Genomic DNA, 21,374 nt, shown 5'->3' on the forward strand with positions numbered 1-21,374 from the left:
ATGATTTGTCCTTTGCTTCAAAATAGGACTCGGTTTCGGCGATCACTTCCTCATTCGACGAAAATTTCTTCCCAGCGAGCATACTTTTGAGATCTGTGAACAGGAATTAGTCGCTGGGGCCCGATCAGGTGAATACGGTGGATGCAGATACAATTCGAAGTCCAATTCATAGTTATCGTTTCATCGTTATCACTCACTTGTGACACGGTGCATTGTCGTGGTCCCATTTTTTCGGCGATTTTGTTCTTCATACGGTCCAAAAATGCAATGACTACTACCATTGCTGATGGTACTTCCTTTTTCAACGTGATTCCATGCGCATCCCAAAATGAATACGCCACCTGCAAACGGACTGTTGGGGTTTCCCACGCTTTGGATTAGGTTCATAGTGGTCAGTCCACTCGGATGAATGTCGATTGGACTTCGGCGTGAAATGATAGAGCCATATTTCGCCAATTGTCACATATCGATGCAAAAACTCGGGTTTATTACGCTTGAATATCTACAAACATTGTTCCGAATCAGCAAGTCGTCGTTGTTTTTGGTCAAAAGTGAGCTCGCGCGGCAACCACTTTGCACAAAGCTTTCTCATACCCAAATATTCGTGAATGATAAGGTTCAGTTGATATCCAAAATTATTTTGGGGATTTTTTGAAGTTTCAGTCGGTAACAACCTCTTTTGGGCGTTCACAGCGTTCAACGTCTTCGGTGCTCATTTCGAAACATCGAAACTTATCATACCAACCTGGTTGATTTTCCTAGGACAGTGAAATTTCAGCTTTAACTATATTCTTTCTTTTGACTTTTGAAGATTCGAGCTAACTAAAATTCATATGGATTTAATTCTAGCAGCGCCATCTATACGTCAGACCGCTAATTATTGACTTGTTATACTTCACAAAAATTCCAAATTAGATGAATTATAAATAAATTGCTTGAAAAATGCGTTCGAACGCCAAATACTTTAAAAGCCTTCATATACATATATTTGCTTTATCTAAATCCCTGCTTCGTCTGCTGTTTCAGTTTGTATGTTACTTGGCCTGTTCATAGCTGTCATCATAAATATTATAGATATGAAATAATTTGTTAAAAATACCCAAATCTATTCAACAAGTTTTAAATATATACATACACACATACATATATAGACAAAGGTATTGCAAGAAAGGTTGCACCCTCTTTAACTTCACAAGTCGTCAAGGGTAAATAATTAAAACTTCACTTTACCACGCGTAACGGTTGAGATAAATATTTATACACATGATTACTAAATATATATAAAAATTAATAATAAAAAGTAAAGCAGAAAAGTTAAAAATGGCCACAATTATTTGCTCGAGATAAGGAAAAAAATGATCAACCCTGATGTGTGAATCGGTTGACGCTTTTGATAAGCAGCTGTCATAAAGGAAATTTGCGTACGCCGACAGATAGCACACGGTGGCAGCGCACTTTTGAGCTTCGGTACAGTACACTCGTATAAATACTACTCACATATACATATTTACATATTTGACTACTTGTTAGAATAGTAAAGCTTCTGTTAACGTGAGCTGGGTACATATACAATTACCTACGACAGTCGGGTTTACGTAACCGGAACGAACCCGAATTTTTATCCGTCCAAGGACTGTCAACTCGGCATAATTCTCCCGCTACAACAAAACCTATTTCTTTCCTCAAAATTAAAGAAAAGTTAGTGATCCAGCCTTTAAATAGTTCCAGCCTCCACAAATCTCTGTCAAGTCAAAGTCGTTTTCTTCCTTGGTTCGAAAGTTGCTGCCCGGTTGGCTTGCGGGTTCCTTAAAATACAAACAACTTTTCAAGTAAGATCATTGAACCTTCTCGTACAGTTGATCCCTTAAGTTTTAATTTTTTATACAAGAAGAGCGTTATTTGAAACCGGTAAAATTTCGACTACATCCGAAACCAAAATATACTAAAACTGAAAGATTTTTGTCGTAAAAATTGGTTAGGTTAAGAGGGATCTCACATGGACAGCTTAGAACCAGAAAACATAGCTGAAACTGACAATAGTCATCTCAACAAATTTGTGAAATACGCAAAGAGCTTTGTCGAATTGTAAGGGTCTTATGATCTATTATATAAGAGTTTTAGGTACCTCAACGCCGGTCCGGTACCTCAAGGGCCTTACAATTCGACAAAGCGCTTTGCGTATTTCACAAATTTGTTGAGATGACTAATGTCAGTTTCAGCTATGTTTTCTGGTTCGTCGAAGGTAAGACTAGCGAGATGTGTCAGTCTCAGTTTTGCAGAGGCTAGACAATAGAAAAGAAAGTGCCTTGATGTGTCCGTGCCATCCTCCTCCATACAACCTTGAACAACTAGCGCCCGAAAAGACGTTTAGCTTACCAACCCAAGTCTACTGGATGGTGATCAGTACGAACCCCTACGACTGCGGCAAGATGAACTTTGCTAAGGTCAAGTAGTTCAGTAGATCTCCTGCATTCTACTCTATGTCAAAAGGATCTACACTGGAGCTAAGCTCACAGGACCAGCGCTTGCTACGGGGACGTGAAACCTATTGGGCCAGTACTAGAATGCCGTATGTCAAGGGAGATCCAACTCGGTCATATTTCGATGATGATAGCTAGTTCATTAGCTCTGCAGTTTCCAGCGATTCCATTATGAATAGGCACTCAAACGAGTCTGCTGATAAAGAAGCTTCATATTATTTCTAGTGAGGACAGACACTTCTTGACTAGCTTTGAGCGTACGGTTGGCAAGTCCAGCGTCCCTGAAAGAGGACGTCTACCACCATAATCGCAATAACTTCTGTTTGAGAAACACTACAGTGTTCCGGTAGTCTAAAGCAAAGATTGACGGAGAGCTCCTTACGGCAACCTCCGACTACTGAGCTGTAGTGGCAGCGTCAAAGGAGCCGTCGTAGTCGTAAATTACTCTGAAATGCACTCGCGCTCACATGCACATTCATATCGAAGGAACACTGTACTTGTCGTTTTTTTATTGCTATTGCTGCATACGGTAGGCCGTCAATTTGAGCTTTGAGCATATCAGTTGGCACTTAACTGACAATAACGCTTCCGTTCAGCAACACGCCGCGCCAATGTGATACTGTCAACAATAACAACCATGAGAGCAACAGAAATACATAGAACATCAACCAGCACAGCTGGCACGCTTGTGTGACGTTTGACGTATGACTGACTTGCTGGCCGATCGTACGCTTAGATAGACAAGCCGGGCTGGTAAACGCAAATTTGAAGGGTGGTCTGTGAGCGCGAGATATTGGTAAGCATGTTCAATCTGCAGACCCCTCATGAAGGGGGAGAAGTCTTCGCTGGCATTTGTCCTGCCATATTACTTCTATAACATTGTATTTATATATATGTAAGTATGTATGAGCAGCAACAGCAAAACGTGCCATATACTCTACATCTAAGCGGCGTAGCTAATGTAAATAATGAGTGAGCGGCATATATTTTAAATAATAAGGCAAAAGCAAATAAAAAGTGAGAAATTTGTTTTTTATATAAAAATACAAATAATAACAACGCAAACAGCGGCGCATAATGTGGACTGTGAGTTGCATATTTGCTCGCTCTCTCGACACCTCAACCGAAACAGTAGCCGAGGCAGCCGCGCTAGACGCAACAGCTCACCAGCTCAACAGTAGCAACAACAGCAGAAACATCAGTCAACATCAGCAAAGACATAAAGCGTTCAGTATAAATCGTCGAGTATCTGTTCGGCGGGTCCGCAGTAGCGCTGAGTAGCCAGAGATACAAAGTACTTATGCATAACGGTTTGGCGTAGTTGGTTAGAACTTTTCGATTCTTCGAAGTTTGGGGGTTGGCTCGGACCAACGTTCCGTTACGGTAGCGCGTTGTGCTCGGTGCTTGCGACGGCGGTAGATTTGGAATTCTCAGTTGAAAACGGTTGCGGTTTAAGCACTGGTAGGTGTAATGCAACGGAAAATTCAAAAAATTCGAAATTTAGTGGCAAACAAAGGTATAAAGCGTGTTCAAGAGTTGAAGAAAAAACGTTTTGTGTTTTGAAAAATATTATTTTCCAATAAAATTTGCAAAATACATATGTAAAAAGTGTGTTTGGAAGTGTGTGCGCTGTAAGCCATAATGGTGAAAATTCAAAATAAAGCAACTGAAATTAATTTGTTAGCGGAAAATCAGCCAAAGCAAGGCGAAAAGCAATTTTGTAGTAAGCGCTTTTCGTTTCGTGCGCTCACAAAATGGCAAGCGCTACATAATATATACATACAACACTAACAGTATATGCAAATGCCAGACATCACAACAACAACACAAAAATTAGCATTCGTTTTGTAGCATTGCGGTCAATAAACAATTTCAATTTGTTTGTTTTGACGATTTTCCTATTTCACTTTTGTTGTTATTGCCTTTTTTTCATTTCACCTCACTCATATGCAATTGGCTAGTGACAGCGTGTATCGCTTGGATGTTGTGGGAAATTACGCAGAAAGTAGCCAAGTGAATGGCGCACGCGGTCCGCGTATCTTTGGCGCATTTGCATATGAAAATTCCTCTCCTCCGCACACATGCACAGGTGCGTGCGTCGGTGCATTTGTGTATGTAGGTGTGGGTGGCATTGCGTGAGTGTGCGTAGCAGCAAATTATGCATATTGCCGCGATTGGTGTCAGCAACATTTGAGCAAATGCAGCAACATTTGCTTGGCATTGATAAGCGACAGCGAGTGAGCTGAAAAAAGGCTGGACATAATGGTTGAAGAACGACGGAAACATTTGTAGAAATTTGTGTACGAAATGCGCTTACAAACCAAAAAAATAATAATAAATATTTGAAAAAGTAGAGAATATGTGTATAAATAGAAAAAAATATAATAATAATAATAAATAGATATAAATAGAAAACTGTTGATAATAAAATTGAAAGTTGTGGTTAAGCAGGAGAAAAGTGGAATTTGTTCATATATTTATTTTAGAGTAAACAAAATAAAATATTTTCGCAAAAGTGTGAAAAAGTGAAAATATCATAGTTCTTATAAAAAATCATGTATATAATATAAAATATAAAAAAGTTAGTAAAACAAATTGAAATGTAATAAAAAAAGTAAATTAAAATCGTAAAAGAAACACCAAAAACTCCAAAATTAAAATAAAACATGACTGTTAATATCACTGACAAATTAACAATGAAAAAAAATTCTGTATATAATATAAATAACAAAAAAAAATTATATAAATTAAAAAAAATAAATAAAATTAAATAAATTATAATAAAATATAATATAATAAAGTAAATTAAAATAGTAAAATAAAAAACATAAAATGTAACTTAAAAATTAAAATAAAACGAAAAATATTGATAGAAATTTTCTAAGTTTAAAGAAAAAGTGTTTTTTTCTATTTTTTAATATAAAAAATAATAAAAAATACATAATATATAGTAAAATTTCAAATAATTGCAAAATAATGTATTTAGTGTGATAAAATAAAAAAAATATAAAAACTTAACAAAATTAAATTAAATTAATAAAATTAAATAAAAGAAAAAAATTTAAAATAATAAAATAAAAGACGTGAAATAAAGCTCCAAACTTCAATGGAAAATGAAGCTCAAAGATTAATAAAAATTTCCAAAAATATAGAAAAATAAGAATAAAAAGTAAATAAAAAATTAAATAGAGAAATAAAAAAAAATAAAATAAGATACAATTAAATTAAATAAAAAACATAAAATAAAAAGTTAAAAATAATAATTTAAACAATATAAAATGAAAAAATTAAATAAAAAGAAAATAAATTAAATAAATTAAGTAAAAAATAAAATAAAATATAGTAAATGAAATTGAATAAGATAAATTAAAATAATTAAAGAAAAAATATAAAATTGGGCTCAAAAATTAAAATTAAATGAAATATATTGATACAAGTTCTGTAAGAATAAAAAAATGTTTTTATTTAAATTTTTTTAATATGAAAAAATAATAAAGAATAAAATAAACTAAAATTTCAAATAATCTAAAAATAATGTATTTAATAATATAAAATAAAAAATAAATATTATAAAATTAAATTAAATAAATAAAATAAAATAAATTAAATCAAAATTCAACTAATAATTAATTTAAATTATTATTAAAATTTTAAATAAACAAAATAAAATAAATGAAAATAAAATAAAACAAAATTGAATTAAATAGTTTAAAATAATGAAATGAAACACATGAAATAAAGCTCCAAATATAAAATAAAACGAAAAATTTTACTGCAATATTGATAAAATTGAAAATAAATAAAAATATTGTTTTAAAAATAATAAAAAATAAGGATAAAAAATAAATAAAAGTAAAAAATAAAATAAATTAAAATGAAATGAAAAAATAAGACAAAAAATAAGTAAAGTGCAAAATAAAATAAGATAAAACTAAATTAAATAAAAGAACATAAATTTAAAAATTAAAAAAAAAATGGTGCATTTAAATTATAGTATATAAAATTAAAAAAAATTAAATAAGAAGTAAAATAAATTAAAACAAAAAGAATTTAAATTAATTCAATGAAAAAAGAAAATAAAAGAAAAAATAAATAATTTATGGATAGAAATTTTCTAAAAATAAAGAAAATTATTTTTTTGTCTATTTTAAAAATAATAGAAAATTAAGAAAAAAATTATAGTAATTAAAAAATTAAATAAAGAAATCAAATAATAGAAAAATAAAAAATAAATATTATATAAAAAACCTAAAATTCATAATTTAAAAAAAATTAGAAAGTAAATTTTGATACAAATTTTCTGAAAATGAAGAGAAAAAAATTTTTCTCAACATAAACTGAAGAATGTTAATAATTTTTTGTAATAAATATTAAAAAAAGATATTTTAATGTTTTTTTATTTCCGTCACAATATTTCACGTAAAAAAGTTACCAGTTTTAAATACCCGCACATAAAGTTAATTCAAATATATTTTTCTAACAGATCCTTTTAAAATCTTGTAAAACAAAGTTTATAGCCACGAAAAAAATCAAACAATACGGCAATACAACAACAAATCGACAAACACAAATGTTAAGTGCAATGATGGTAAAATGTTTGGCCTGAAAATGTGTGTTACAACAAACGAAGGCTATAAACATAATAACAATGCTATTTACATAAAACACCGTGTACAGAAGCGTGTTGCTGCCGAGAAGTTGTATAAGACGAACAACAACAACTGCAGAGGCAAACAAATAAGTGAAATCAATTGTGCAAATAGCCATAAATTCAATAAAATCAACAGCTGTAACAACAGCAACAACTACAATAACAAATGTCAGTGCAAGATTGTTGCTGAAATAAATAACAGCGACAACATAAATGCGAGTTGGAGCATAGGCTGCGACAGCAAAATGCATTGCAAGTGCAACGGCCATAACAACAACGCCAACAACAACAAAACGTATCAACATAACAGTTGTGGCAGCGATTTGGCCTTCAGCGGCGATAAATGTTATGCTTGCAACGGTGGAATGCTGGCGTGTTTCAGTGCATAAACAACAACAACTTGCATATAAATATATTTATATACACTTCTGTACATACAATGTATGTGTGTATTTCAAATAAATAACCTAATTGAAAACAAAATTAAAAAATAAAATAAAATAGTTTTGGAAAAAATATTTTCGCAACACGAATAATAACGAAAACAAAAATTATAACAACAACAACATAGCGTAAAGCGGAAAATATGCAAAACGACAAATCACAATTCAAACAAACATGTGTGATATACATACATATGTACATATATTTATATATGTGAAATAGTAGTGCAAGCAACGATTATATAACAACGTACATACATACATATGTACATATAATCAACTTTACATATTTATACATAAGTGTATAGCGTACATAACAGTTACGTCAATAGCTGAATTCACCTAGAAACAGCTAAACAGCGCATTTGGCAGCAAAGACAGCAAAGAAATCAGCATTATTGGCCGCAGAGGGGCGTGAAAGGAGTACGCAAGGAGTAAAAGCCAACAACGTGCAATTGTCAGTATTCCAAAGTGTCCGAAATACATAACGTGCGCGTGTGTATTTGTGCATGCGTTGCAGTGCATTTCTTTGATCAAATCCCAAAAAGTGTTTGTGCGCCATTATACATACATACATATACATATACAAATAGTTATATAGATACATATAAGAAAGATATTTTTATGTGCTTCTTCGGTACAACATTTGCATATAAAATGCCGGAGATTAAACGCAATTTGAGTCGCCTCTCAATGCTGATGTTTCGGCCGACGCATTCCAGTGAGCCTGGCTGGCGTGCGGAGCTGCTAAGGTACATACACACAAATACAAATACATACTTATACACTTAAGTACTATTACCCGTTATATAATTATATAATTTTTATTTTCAATTTCAATGTTTTCTGTGCTTAACAATAGCCAATTAGTGATTATACTTAATTATATGTATTATAAGAATATTAGGGTGGGTCCAAAAACCCAAATATTGTTTTCGTGCCGTACTCTGAAAAATAGGTTCTTAGACACCTCTAAAAAGGTAAGACTGAGCTTTTAATTGTTACGGGAAGGGCCCCCGCCTCTTTTGAGAGCTGTCAGTCCGGGTCAAATTTGATCGGTGGATATATTCTAGGTTTTATTTCCTATAAAATGACGTATACGGGGTATCACATATGCTGGGTTCAACAGAGCATTCTCGATAACTTTACCGGGTTAGAACCAGCAATTTTTAAGGCGAAGTTTAAATAATCTGATTAATCGATTGGATGAGAGATATGTGATATAGTTGTTGTTGCATCTATGTACTAAATTTCATGCGGATATCTCAAAAAGTGACGAGAAAATGTTATAATCCTTAAAAATCTTCAACTTACAAATCGCTGGCTCGAAAACGGTTTTAGACCCACAGTCTCTTAGGTAAATTTGCTTCGAATGATCCGTAAAACATTTTTCGAATATGCGATTTTATAGGAAAAATACGACTCGCTCTAATGTATATACCACCTGATCAAATTTGACCCAGACCGACAATATGAGAATTCCGATTTACCGTGATTGTTTTACATTAAGTTACAAAATTCTTAAGAAAAAGAAAAAGTACCTTAGAATAGTCGAATTTCAACTGTTGATACATTTTAAACCGTTAGGTTAACAAAAAATTAGTAAGAGTCTTTTTTATAGAGAATTAAATATCGGTGAAACGAAATATTCTTTAAATTTTCTTAAATTTTATATAAAAGATCTAAAGTATATATAATCGGTTGATAATTGCTAGGCTTATAATTGTGGTTCTTGAGGATGAGCTGAGTGTGGCGCTTGTGTTGAAAGGGTTTTTTTTTATATTTAGCCTCATTCCGTCACGCCCTCTTGCATATACATATGTACATACGGGTACATACGTATATTTCGAATGTGTCGTACCATATTTAAACTATTTGCTAGATTCTCTTTGTTAAAATTGGTTTATTGTTCCTTTTTTTTCTAAAAATTACGTGAACTAAAGCGTCATCAGAAACTTTTTTATACTGAAATATATAGTTATACATAATATGCTCGGTATATAGGCACTTTGATAAATAAATATTTATTTGTATTTATTAAATTTTCATTTGCTGATCGCTTCAAAACATCTGAGCAAAGTCAAACGCCTTTAGCCTTGTAGCGAACGTTCTAAAGCAAAGAATGAGGGGAAATGCAAACAGAAAGATAAAACCATTAAGAGTAAATTAGAATGAGAAGAAAAAGGAATAATTAAACAAATATTAAAAAAATATAAGGGAACAGCTAAAGAAAAAATAAAGCTAAAAATAAAGTAAAAAAATGCTGAAGTAAGATAAGAAATTTAAAATTATGTTTTGGTTGACTGTTTTTTATTTTTAAAGTATGATTTTTAAATGTTTGCAAATATACAGCTGTGTTGGTGGCAACCTTCTAACAATCGCTTACTTCTAGAAATATTGGAAAAAAGACTGCTCTCCGCTGCATAAAAAGGGTTTATTGCAGCTACATATGTACAATAAGTTCGATCTGAATAATTTGTTGGACATTTGTCTTCGCAAATCACCTATGTCATGAAAATATCTTGTCAAAAATACAAAAAAATATTACATTAACATATTTTTTGTATTTTTGACACTCGGCATAAATATGACTGAATTTTATTGATAATCTTCTACTTTAAAGCACGCGTGGTTGTGAGCTTGTTGCAATAGACCCATAATTTTAAATAGACCATAAAAACAAATCTTATGGTGTTAAATTAGATGATCTTCGAATTACAAAAATGGGAGAGTACACGATCTAGAAATGTTCCATGCAAGAATTGTAGTGTTTCAAGAGCTGTGTGACATGTGGCACCGTTTTGTTGAAACCGCATATTGCCCATATCAATATCATGAAATGTCGCCAAAAACAGTAGCTTCATCCTCCTAACGAAACTATGGTCCAAGAATGCTTCCAGCCAAAATCCACACCAAATTGTGACAAGTTCTGGATGCATGTGGGTTCTGAGAATAGCCACTAACAAACCCATCAAAGCGCAAATGTGCTTCATCGCTTAGAAATATTTTTGACCAGCATCCAATCTAACAATATTTTTGAAATATTCTTTAATAATGCAGACACGTTGTGCTATCGTTTTTTTTTTGTTTTTAATACATAAATAGACGGATGTAAATATAACTGGCTAAGATATAAGAAATTACAAATGAAAGAAATTAAAAAGTAAAAACCCTGTTGCCGAAAACAGCCATTCAAAGACCTTGATGAACTAGTTCAGAGTTTACTAAAATTTTAATTAATAGGTAATACGAGATCCTGGCTACCAAACATTTATTACTATTAAACAGTTTTCCTTGTAAAAATTTTTCATTTATTAACAAACTCGTTCAAGCAGTATTTCCATAGTAAACTATAACCCATGATCTTTCGCAAAAAATTGTGTAAACATTATAAACCGTACCCACCTACTTTCCGCTAATTCTTAGTAAAGCCAAATATTTTCAAAACATTTACGGCTACTTTAATGACAATTTCAAATATTTGAACAACAAAATTAATCAATGCATTTTGCTCTACTAACCTTGTGACGTAAAGAGTTCTATTTCATGCGCCACGCCTTCAACTCTTAAAAATGGTATTTTTGAGACAACAATAACCAAACTAAATTATGTAAAACAAACATTGTTCAAAAAAGGTTGCAATATCATAACAATGAATCCCTTTTAAACACAGCCTACTAAAAACAGACCTCCTAGAATTTCAAGGAAATTTATACCTGTCTTCCGTGGTACCTGCTTTGCGCTAGATCCTTCCTTTGTCAGAAAACAGCTAGAAGAAGAAGTGTGTAGCGCTGCCTGTTTTTTACGATATAAATTAGGGCAATTTCAGCAAAGCAGCACATTCGCAAAACAATCGCGTCTCTAAGCACACAAGTGAGCAACTCAAAGAAGAATAAACAGCGAACTCTTCCGTGGCTAAACAAATTTCGAGCTTAAACTAATTTCTTATAAAAACTCAATAAAAATGACTGAAGTCGCAACAAACGTCATCAACAAAGCTGGTGCTGCCATATTACCACCTCAACCGTACGAAGTTACCCCACCGAATCCTGGAGAACCATCGGCATTGCAGAGACTTGCCGCATTGTCCGCTGCTGCAGTGGCTCATGACAGAGAAAACAACAGAGAATCCGACTCCGAATCCGATTCTGCTTATTGTGATAGTGACGGCAACTCAGACACAGACACCGACATCGACGACTCTGATTTCGTAACCTTCAGCCTACCGTTTAGGGCGCGTCGTTCAACGCTACCAGCCGCACTCGAAGGACGGAATCTAGCTGAAGTGGCCAAATCTGCTGTAAGAAAGATGTGGTCACGACGTATGCGAAATCGATCAATATGCAATTGACGGATAGAGGAACGGTTATTGACGGATATTTCAAATTAAGCAGAAAAACTATTTATAAATTCAACTAATTCATTAACTAGTCTATAAGTCAAATTCATAGAACTGGCATGAGTATTCAATAAATATCTGTAGTTTTTCAATAAACGCTTTCAATCAATAAACGTTTGAAACGAGAATATTTAGGTTAGGTTTCTGTTTTATAATATTTTGTTGCAGTTTCTTAATCACATAATTTTGTAAGTACTGATTGATTGTGATTGAGGTTTCCTTCTTTCTCTCTGTGTTTTGAACTTTCTTGCATACTTAATATACTACCTTACTCAGCGTAAAAAAATACGAAAGTGTATTCACGTCATCAGCTTGTATCTACAAATGCTCTGCTGTCTTTTAAAGCTCTTTGATACCCATATCTCTAATTTTATAATTTTTGAGCATTTTTTCCAATTAACTGTAGTGTCATTAAGTCATTAAGCTGTGCAATAATAAATAAAATGTTGTCAGCTTTGGAAAGATTTCATGTACACTGACATATAATATGCGTTTGTGGAGCATAAATCATACATATGGATGTATAAATTTCACCTCTTTTATTGCTGAAGTCGCACGGTGCTAACTCAGGCGAATACCATTGTTCAAAATTTCCCGAAAAACTTACGAAGAATCAAAGCAGTATGTCACGGTGCATTATCGTGGTGCAAAAACCAAGAGGTGTCGGCCCATAATTCCAGCCTTGTTTTTACGAATAGCTTCGTGCAAACGACGCAAAACACTCAATTAGTATTCCTTTTTGACAGTTTGATCTGTCGGAAGGAACTCTGAGTGCACCACACCTCTATAATAAAAGAAAAGTGTCAACATAATCTTGATTTTAGACCTGTTTTGACGTGGTTTTTTCGGTTTCGCCTCACCTTTGCCACTTTATACGGCCGACTGATCATTTGTTTCCGGGTCGTAAGCATAGATCCAAGACTCATCGCCAGTAATAGTATGTTTCATGACATCTATCACTCATAGTCATACCAATTTTGAAAAACATTTCGACGAAAATTTACATTAAAAAGCCTTACTATTTCTTGCTCACAGTATGTTTATATATATTTTCGTTATATAGTCGATCTATATATATATAACTACAAAAGTAAAAATATTCACATTAAATTTTATAAAGGGCGTTCATTTTAACTTCCAGTTATTTAGTATGTAAATAAGTTTTTTCTGTTGTTTTCTATCTGAAAGAGCAGTAAGTGTCACGTGACAACAGCCGCTGAAAACTGCCTGCCGATGAAGTTGTCATACTTATATAATTACTACTGGCGCAAATAGCTGTTAATTGTATTGTCTGAAAGTGCTGTACTTTGTAAGGCGGATCTAATTATTTTAATTGTTAATTATCTATATATTTTATATGTAGTTGTACGGTAAACACATACATATATATAATGTGTGCTGTGATTTAATTTTTTTTACAAAATTCAAATTTTAGTTTTTTCATTGCAACAACTATTTGCATTATGAACGATGTTCGCTTTGAAACGAATAACTATGATGAATTACTCACGAATATATGATTAAATGTCATTAAACTTTGTGATGTTAATCGAATGTGAATTCATTAAATAATTTTTTAGAAAAAGTGTAGGTATTGTTATGATAATTTTATAAAAGTGGAAAATGTTTATAGATAATGGAGAACAAACAAGTAACTATTGTATATCTCGTATATAGATGAAAGATTGAACAATAAAAAACGTTAATTTCGGTTATATCGAAGCTATAATACCCTTCGCAGGTCATTATATCATAAAGTAGTATAAAAGATAGTGAATCGATATCAGATGTAAGAGAAATTGGTTGAAATTTGTTTTATTGATAAAAAGTGGTATTTGTAACAACTCAAATACTAAGCTCAGCGGGTGAGCAGGAAAAAGAAAAAACGGCGAATCGAACATGCACACAAATTCCTAAAACTTGGCTTATTCATTGATGACGTGCCGCTTTGACGCTAGGAAATGCACTATGACGTGCATTAATCACTAATTGCCTAGTTGAAAATAACAAATTGAGCAGACTTAACAACATTATATATATATATAATATTATTATAAGCATATTTAGCGTGTGCACCAGTGTACATATATTTACGATATCTGAGCTAAAACTGAGAGCGATTGACGTCAGCGGCTGCAAATAGCCAACATATACGCAGATGCAGGCCTATATTCTATATAGTACATGCACACATATATATAAATGCAATTATCTAACGGCTATGAAAGCATTCTCGCAAATACAGCTCAATTTTAATGCATTTTAACGTCAACTGAGTTGACAACAACGTTAGCAAATGCATTTATAAAATTCTCTGCAAGTGGCTGTGGTGTGAATGCATCAGGGGGGTGTCTGCATGCAGGCCATATACACTCCAATATACTATATTTATGTATTTTTATAGAGATAAATATGCATAAAAATGCTTATTTCCATCACAAATGTTAAATCGCGTTGCCTCAGCCGCATATATGCTGCGCATAGCAACTGAGGCGCAAAATATGTGCATAAACATTTATTTTAATCCATATATGTACTGTATGTATGTTAGCAATAAATAACCAAATATATGGTATGCATTATAGCTTATTGCGAAATTGCAGCCACGGAGTCAATCAAATTGGTTCACATAATGTATGTTGAGTCACAAGTATTTACAATAGGTTTAAATGTATTTTCTTTAACATTACATAAATATTTTTTATTAAAATAATTAAAATTTTTTCCGCAGGCTAATAAAAAATAAAATTATATATAAAAAAAAAATTTTTTTTTTAATTATTTTAATTAATTAAAAAAAATGTAATTAAAAAATGATTATTAATTGATTAAAAAAATTGTTATATGTAAAAAAATTAGTTAAATATTTTTTTTAACATTACATAAATATTTTTCATTAAAATAATAAAATTTTTTTTTCATTAATTTAAAAAAATAAAAAATAAAATTATATAAAAAAATTTTCTAAAAATTTTTTTTATTATTTTATAATAAAAAAAATTAAATTAAATATTTTAAAAAAATTGTTATAAAAAAAATTAGTTAAATATTTTTTTAACGAAAATATTAAACATTAAAATAATTTAAATTTTTTCAGCAGGCTAATAAGAAATAAAATTATATATAAAAAAAATAGTTAAAAATTTTTTTTACCAATTAAAAAAAATTTAAATAAAAAAATTAATATAAATTGTTTAAAAAAACTGTTATATGCAAAAAAATTAGTTAAATATTTTTTTAACATAAATATTAAACATTAAAAAAAATTTAAATTTTTTCAGCAGGTTAATAAAAAAATTACAAAAATTAAAAAAAAAAAATTATTAACATCAAAATTAATTTTATTAGCGATTATAGACTATTACAGTAAAACTGACTGGCTTCTGCTTATAATCGGCCCCAGAATAAGGCACTACTTATGTCATTACTTACTTTAAATTTATTTGCAAACAGCTCAGCTCACCTCACTAATGGTGTTCATTATCTGTAATTTGTTTTTCTGTTAATTTGTTGTTGAGTTCTTCTTCTTAATTGGCGTAGACACCGCTTACGATGTTGTTGAGTTATCAACTTTAAAACCATTCCAAATATACATTGCAGTCGGAGTACGCATATATTTTCCAGTACAAACTCAATAACATGTCAACATATACATTAGGGTGAGTAAAAAGAAAAAAATGATTTCGCGAGGTACTCTGAAAAATAAGTGTCTATGAAGCTCTACGAAAATCTGTTCAAGTATGAGCTCTTAATTGAACCGGAAAGGTCCACCACTTTACATTTTTCTATGTTTTTCTTATTATCCGTTAAAGAAATTCATAACTGGTTTCCAACTATTTGAAAAAATATCACATTTCTTAGGTTTTGTAGAAAATTAAATGCGCTACAAAATGGTCTCTTATGATTTTTTTGTAAACCCAACCATTTAAAAGATATTAACTGCTAAAATGTGATTATTTTAAAGCATTTTTTTCCTTTTTTTTGTGAATTTTATAATTTATTGAAAAAATAAAAAATTTAAATTACAAAAACCAATGTTTTGTGGGAAATTTACTGATTTGCAAACATGAAATAAATTTTTTATTTTCTATATTTTATCTTTTTTTTAATTATTTTTTAATATTTTTTTATATTTTTTTTAATATTTTTTTATATTTTTTTAAATATTTTTTTTATTTTTTTTAAATATTTTTTTATATTTTTTTAATATTTTTTATTATTTGTTTCCTTGATTTTTGACACTGAATATCTCGGAAACACTCAATATCGTCACCTAAAATGCAAAATAAACTTTTTACGAGTATAAGTTTATAGGCGATGGAAAAACGGTATACCAAAACCATTCATTTTGAAAAAAAAAAATAGTTTTGGTTATAAATTGGTTATACATTAGTTATATATTGGTTATATGATGGTTATATATTGGTTATATCTGACAGCGGAAGCTGAAAATTTTATGCTTCATATATGTAATAAGATGTAGTGAATCGTAAGCAATAAAAAAACTCAATTTCGACTGTTTTGATGATACGTTGTTTTGCAATTTATGTACTAAGTCTGTTTACATTCAACATTCATTACATACCTTGCCATCTATGCCTTCTAACCATTTACGTTTGTTTATCTTAATCCACTTCGTTAGCCATAAAAATTACCGGTTTTTTGTTTATTTTGTTGCAACTTAATAAATAGAGAAAAAGTCAATATACTTATAATAAAGATCATACTGTAAATATACTTAGTATTAAATATAGTTTTTATACTGAGAGATTGTGCTGCCGCCATTTCATGGTACCTCTAAAGCGCTTTCATTTTCTTTTATTTTTTATATCTGTTTTATGTGTACATTTCCGGGAACAATGAAATTATTCCAGCAGAAAGTAAACATCTTCTATTGTGACATTGAATTTTGGCATTGGACTGCAACTAATGAAAGATTTATGCGCCTAATTGTAGAGAAGTTTCTATATTTGAAGATTATACAAAAGTTTTCGCCTGCATTTGGACCTAACTCCTCATAAAAATCGATACTTAATGAACGAACTAGTGAAACAACACACAAATTTAAACAAAATTTATGATATATTTAAAATATAAAAATTGAAAAAATGTGTAATTAATTCTCTACAGTAAGTTTAAGTCAACAAACATGTGTATCAAGTATGCAGAATTCGCCACCTCACTGACCTTGTATGCCTCTATGTCTGTATGTATTTAGCAACAAATTAAATGCGGTACAACAACCCTTTAGCTAACCTCTTTCTCATTTTCGTTGTCGTTTTTGTTTTCACCTTTTTCTCCCTTGCTTAACACATAACACAGCTGTGGGCATGTCTTTTCCGTAAGCTTTTGATGTCTGTCAGCTTTTATAATAACATATTTTCGTATTGTCCTACATGCTGGCACACATACTTATTGTACAATAATATTGCTTGCCTATTTAATTTATAAATAGGTTTTTGGGTGTATTTTGCGTTCTTTTTTTGCTTAGCTATCATAGTCTGTACAGCCGGCGGGTATGATTTGCTAGCAGCACGTTTCGTTGGCGTGCTTCACCCTAAATGCGCATAATTCTTGTTTTCCCTTATAGCTTTGAACTGATTTGTGAAGCTTATAAATGTATGTATATACTTACTAATAATTAGGTATCAAATTTATGTAGTATGTATTTGTAGTATGCGTATGTTTAAGGGTAATATCTATATACTATGTATTGTACGAGTATATAAGTATATTAGATGCTGATAAGTGTTCACTGCACTTTATTATTTTGTCGCGAAAAATATAAAACCCATTCAAAATTAAATAAGTATATAATAAGTAGAAGGAAATGTGCTCGAAATTTACATGTCTCCTATATACATGTATATAGCTATTAAAATAAAGTAAGCTCGTCTGCATAAGTTTTTGATAACTGCACATTTATTTTATTATTATTATTTATTTATTTATTTTTTTTTTTTGTCTTTTTTTTTGTGTTTTTTACAATCTCAATCTTATCAGTAGTTCCTTAGTTGCCGACCGCTTAACATTGCGAAGTTAGTCTGGCATATTATCATTTATTATACTCATTAGCATAATTCAGCTGTCGTTGCTCTAATTACGTACTACATATCGGCACCTAAAATGAAAAATAACGTAACATCAATTTTCATAAGTTTACGGGCAAAGAAAAACGTTATAATAGAAACCACTCATATTGAAAAAAAAATTGAGTTTTGGTTATAAAATGGTTATATAGTGGTTAGATATTGGCTAAAATTTGAAATAACGTAACATCACTTTGCATAAATTTACGGGCAAAACAAAACTTTATAATATAAACCACTCATATTGAAAAAAATTAGACTTTTGGTTATAAAATGGTTATATATTGGTTAAAATTTGAAATAACGTAACATCAATTTTCATAAGTTTACGGGCAAAGGAAAACTTTGTAATAGAAACCACTCATATTGAAAAAAAAACTCAGTTTTGGTTATAAAATGGTTATATACTGGTTAAGTATTGGTTATATATTGGTTATATCTGACAACGGAAGCTGAAAAATTTATGCTTCGTATCATAGTGCATCATAAGCAATAGCAAACTCAATTTCGATTTTTTCGATCATACGTTGTTTTGCATTTTAGGTGACAATTTATTGTTGTTGTTTTTAACTTTATTTATCGTTTAATTTGCTTTGTGAATCATGCACATCGTAAAGCCTTCGGTGTTTTGTAAACCTAAAAAAAATGACGCTACGTCTTATCAGTGAGCAGCTAGGTGAGCGGTAAATATCAGCTGTTTATAGAACGCTTGGTATGAATGCACCTTCTTCATTATTTAGTAATTATTTATTTTTAGCTTTTTTGCTATTATTCAATTTTATCACGATGATAAATTAAAGTATGCGCTAATGGTCTGGATTTTCGTTAGAATAATGTGCATAAGATTGCAAGATATTTTTGAACTTTTTAATATTTTTATTTTACTAATATTTGCTTTGAGACCTCAAAAAAAGTTACAACGTAGCAATTGCATTGCTTTAATTAGTTATAGTTAACTTTCTGTATTTAGAAATAATATTATTTTAGTGTAATTATTTCGATTTTATTATCAAAATATACTTTAAAAACTAATTTTTTATTTAAAATAAATCACCTACTTTTTTTTTTTATTAACTACTAACCCATAAGCTTACACTCTCGTGCTACTTAACTGCCCATCTAACTACTACACATGTACAATCATATCTATATAAGTGCATATGTCATTGGTGCTATTTTTAGGCACCAACGTTTCCAAAATTAGCAACAAACGTGTGTTAGCACCAAATTAAGAACATTCGAAGTGTTACCAGGTATTCGCTGGTTGAAAAAAGGAACCGGTAGCAAAACAATGCCAAAATAAAAAGTAAACAAACGACCGTCTCGTTAATGACGAAGTATTGCGTGAGTCACGTTCCACTAATTCACTGGGTAGCATGAAACAACAAATAATTTGAACGGCGATATGTTGTATTATGTGTATATGGCGGTATGTGGATGTGTGCTTTTAACACCTAGCACACTCCTACGCGCTAATAAACTAATTTACCGGCAGACGGACAGTGGCACTCAGATATAGAAGTTATAATTCACATGTAAATGAACAAAGTTTTGGTAAAAAGAAAAAACAAAAACAAACAACAACAGCAAAAACAAACAATAACAACACTGACAACCAAAGATTTGCCTTTGTTACTGTCACGCAGCGCTTCCTTGTTAAATTTAAGGGGCGCACCGAGTGTAAAATTAAAAAAAAAAAATCTGTTTCTTTCAATTTTCGTTAGATTATGCCTTAAGATATAACATACTACGATTGTGTATCGCTATCGTAAATAGTTTTTGAGTTACAGCATTTTAAAGTGTAAGCGCTCAGATTAATCAGCGCCATCAGCTTATCTTTAAGCGCGTTTTTCTAAAAACTAGCATTTTTTACAAACATTTTGTCAATTTTTCATATTTTTCGACCGCAAGTTATTGTATGGACAATATCTATTTAGTTTAAAGTTTTTTCAGGTTGCGTCCACCGAGAAGGCCTTAGTCACTGTGGCAGTGAAGATCGCAAAATATTTAATTTTTATTTCAAAGACTTTACGGTGTATTCTTAAGAACATGGCCACTGGGTGCTTGGGTCAGTTGGAAATCCAGGTCCCCATGTTGTCTAACTATCCACGAATGTATGTCCGGAATCAGTCGCGCGACTTCGTATCTCTAAATGTCAATGGGCGCAGTGCTGGCCAATACTTCAGCAGCGTCCCTTGGTATGGTTCGGAAAGTACTTATCATGAGTATTGCGTTAATTGGTCAAACATATGATTTTATGTCTAGCGCCTGTATTCATATTTGAGTCGAATATAGCACCACCTGAGCTATTAAAAATCGTCGGCTGGGTCGCACACAGCCTCTATTTACCATCATTCTAGATATAAGTAACATTATAGATTTTATTAGTTGTCAAATTTTCCAAATCCCCGTAAAATTCTATGCTTGAGTCCCATATTACACCGAGGTACTTCACTTCAGCTGTGGCTGTGAAGTAATCTCACATTCTGCTATGCTGAGCGATATAATTTTCTTCAAATTTCCTGGATCTTAAGGGCAAGACAACTGTTTTCTGCTCAAGCAACTCTAGACTTAACAAACCATCGTTGCAGTGCCTTTTTGCAATTATTTTTGATTCGATAGTCATCTTGATATTTTGTCACTGCTAGCATTTTTATGCTGTCATATTTTTGTTAGCTCTAAGCTAAATTATTTCTTGCGTGAAAGCAAAATGGTTTTAAGTAAATTATAATTTGTTTATTTATTTATATTTTTTCGCAAAACTGTAACTCTAATCTTATGCCTGTCCTTGCTCAGCTTTGTAATAAATTTGCATCAAAATTAGCTTTAAAAACTTCATTTTAACACATTAAGATAAGATTTAGTTTTCTAGACAATTTTTATATTCAAATGACGCATTATTTTCTATTTATTTTGTAATGAGCTCATGCTATTGCCGAATTTCCATGAAAATATATAAATAAGTTAAAAAAAAAGCTCAGACTTCTACAAACATATACACTAAGCTTTTGATTTAAGGCGTGAATGTATTTCGTTCAAGTTTTTAGGTCATAGGAAGTGCTGGATTTGCAATTGTGTTGCTTTGCCGTTATATTTGAAGAACTAGATAACAGTTTGGATGGCTGGATTTAAGAAAACAATTTATAATTAAAACAGTAATACAATGTTCGTGGTTATAAATATAACTCAGGATTAAGTATGACACATGTTGAAACCTTTAGAGAAGAGCTAAACAAAGGCAACTGGAGAGGCCAAATATTCCAGAAGTACTAGCAAGCATTAGTATTAGCATACATATATAACGGGTGATCC

The 21,374-nt window shown here is 31.3% G+C and overlaps 1 protein-coding gene across 9 annotated transcripts in view; it reads left to right on the top strand.

The window, feature by feature from the left end:
- Positions 1-21,374, top strand: part of LOC126767739 (G protein-activated inward rectifier potassium channel 3) — a 93,571-nt gene that overhangs the window by 57,763 nt on the left and 14,434 nt on the right. Inside the window, exons 1-2 of one of the 9 annotated variants that reach the window (XM_050485324.1) lie at positions 3,732-3,996; positions 6,964-8,326. The exons of 7 other annotated variants lie outside the window; for them this stretch is intronic. In XM_050485324.1, coding sequence (XP_050341281.1) covers positions 8,199-8,326 — 128 coding nt within the window. In that variant the 5' untranslated portion in view covers positions 3,732-3,996; positions 6,964-8,198. Of the gene's footprint in view, positions 1-3,731; positions 3,997-6,963; positions 8,327-21,374 lie in introns of those variants that run through there. One more of the 9 variants, XM_050485325.1, reaches the window with a different exon arrangement.

Source organism: Bactrocera neohumeralis, chromosome 2 (genome assembly GCF_024586455.1).
Source record: "Bactrocera neohumeralis isolate Rockhampton chromosome 2, APGP_CSIRO_Bneo_wtdbg2-racon-allhic-juicebox.fasta_v2, whole genome shotgun sequence".
NCBI classification, from domain to species: domain Eukaryota; kingdom Metazoa; phylum Arthropoda; class Insecta; order Diptera; family Tephritidae; genus Bactrocera; species Bactrocera neohumeralis.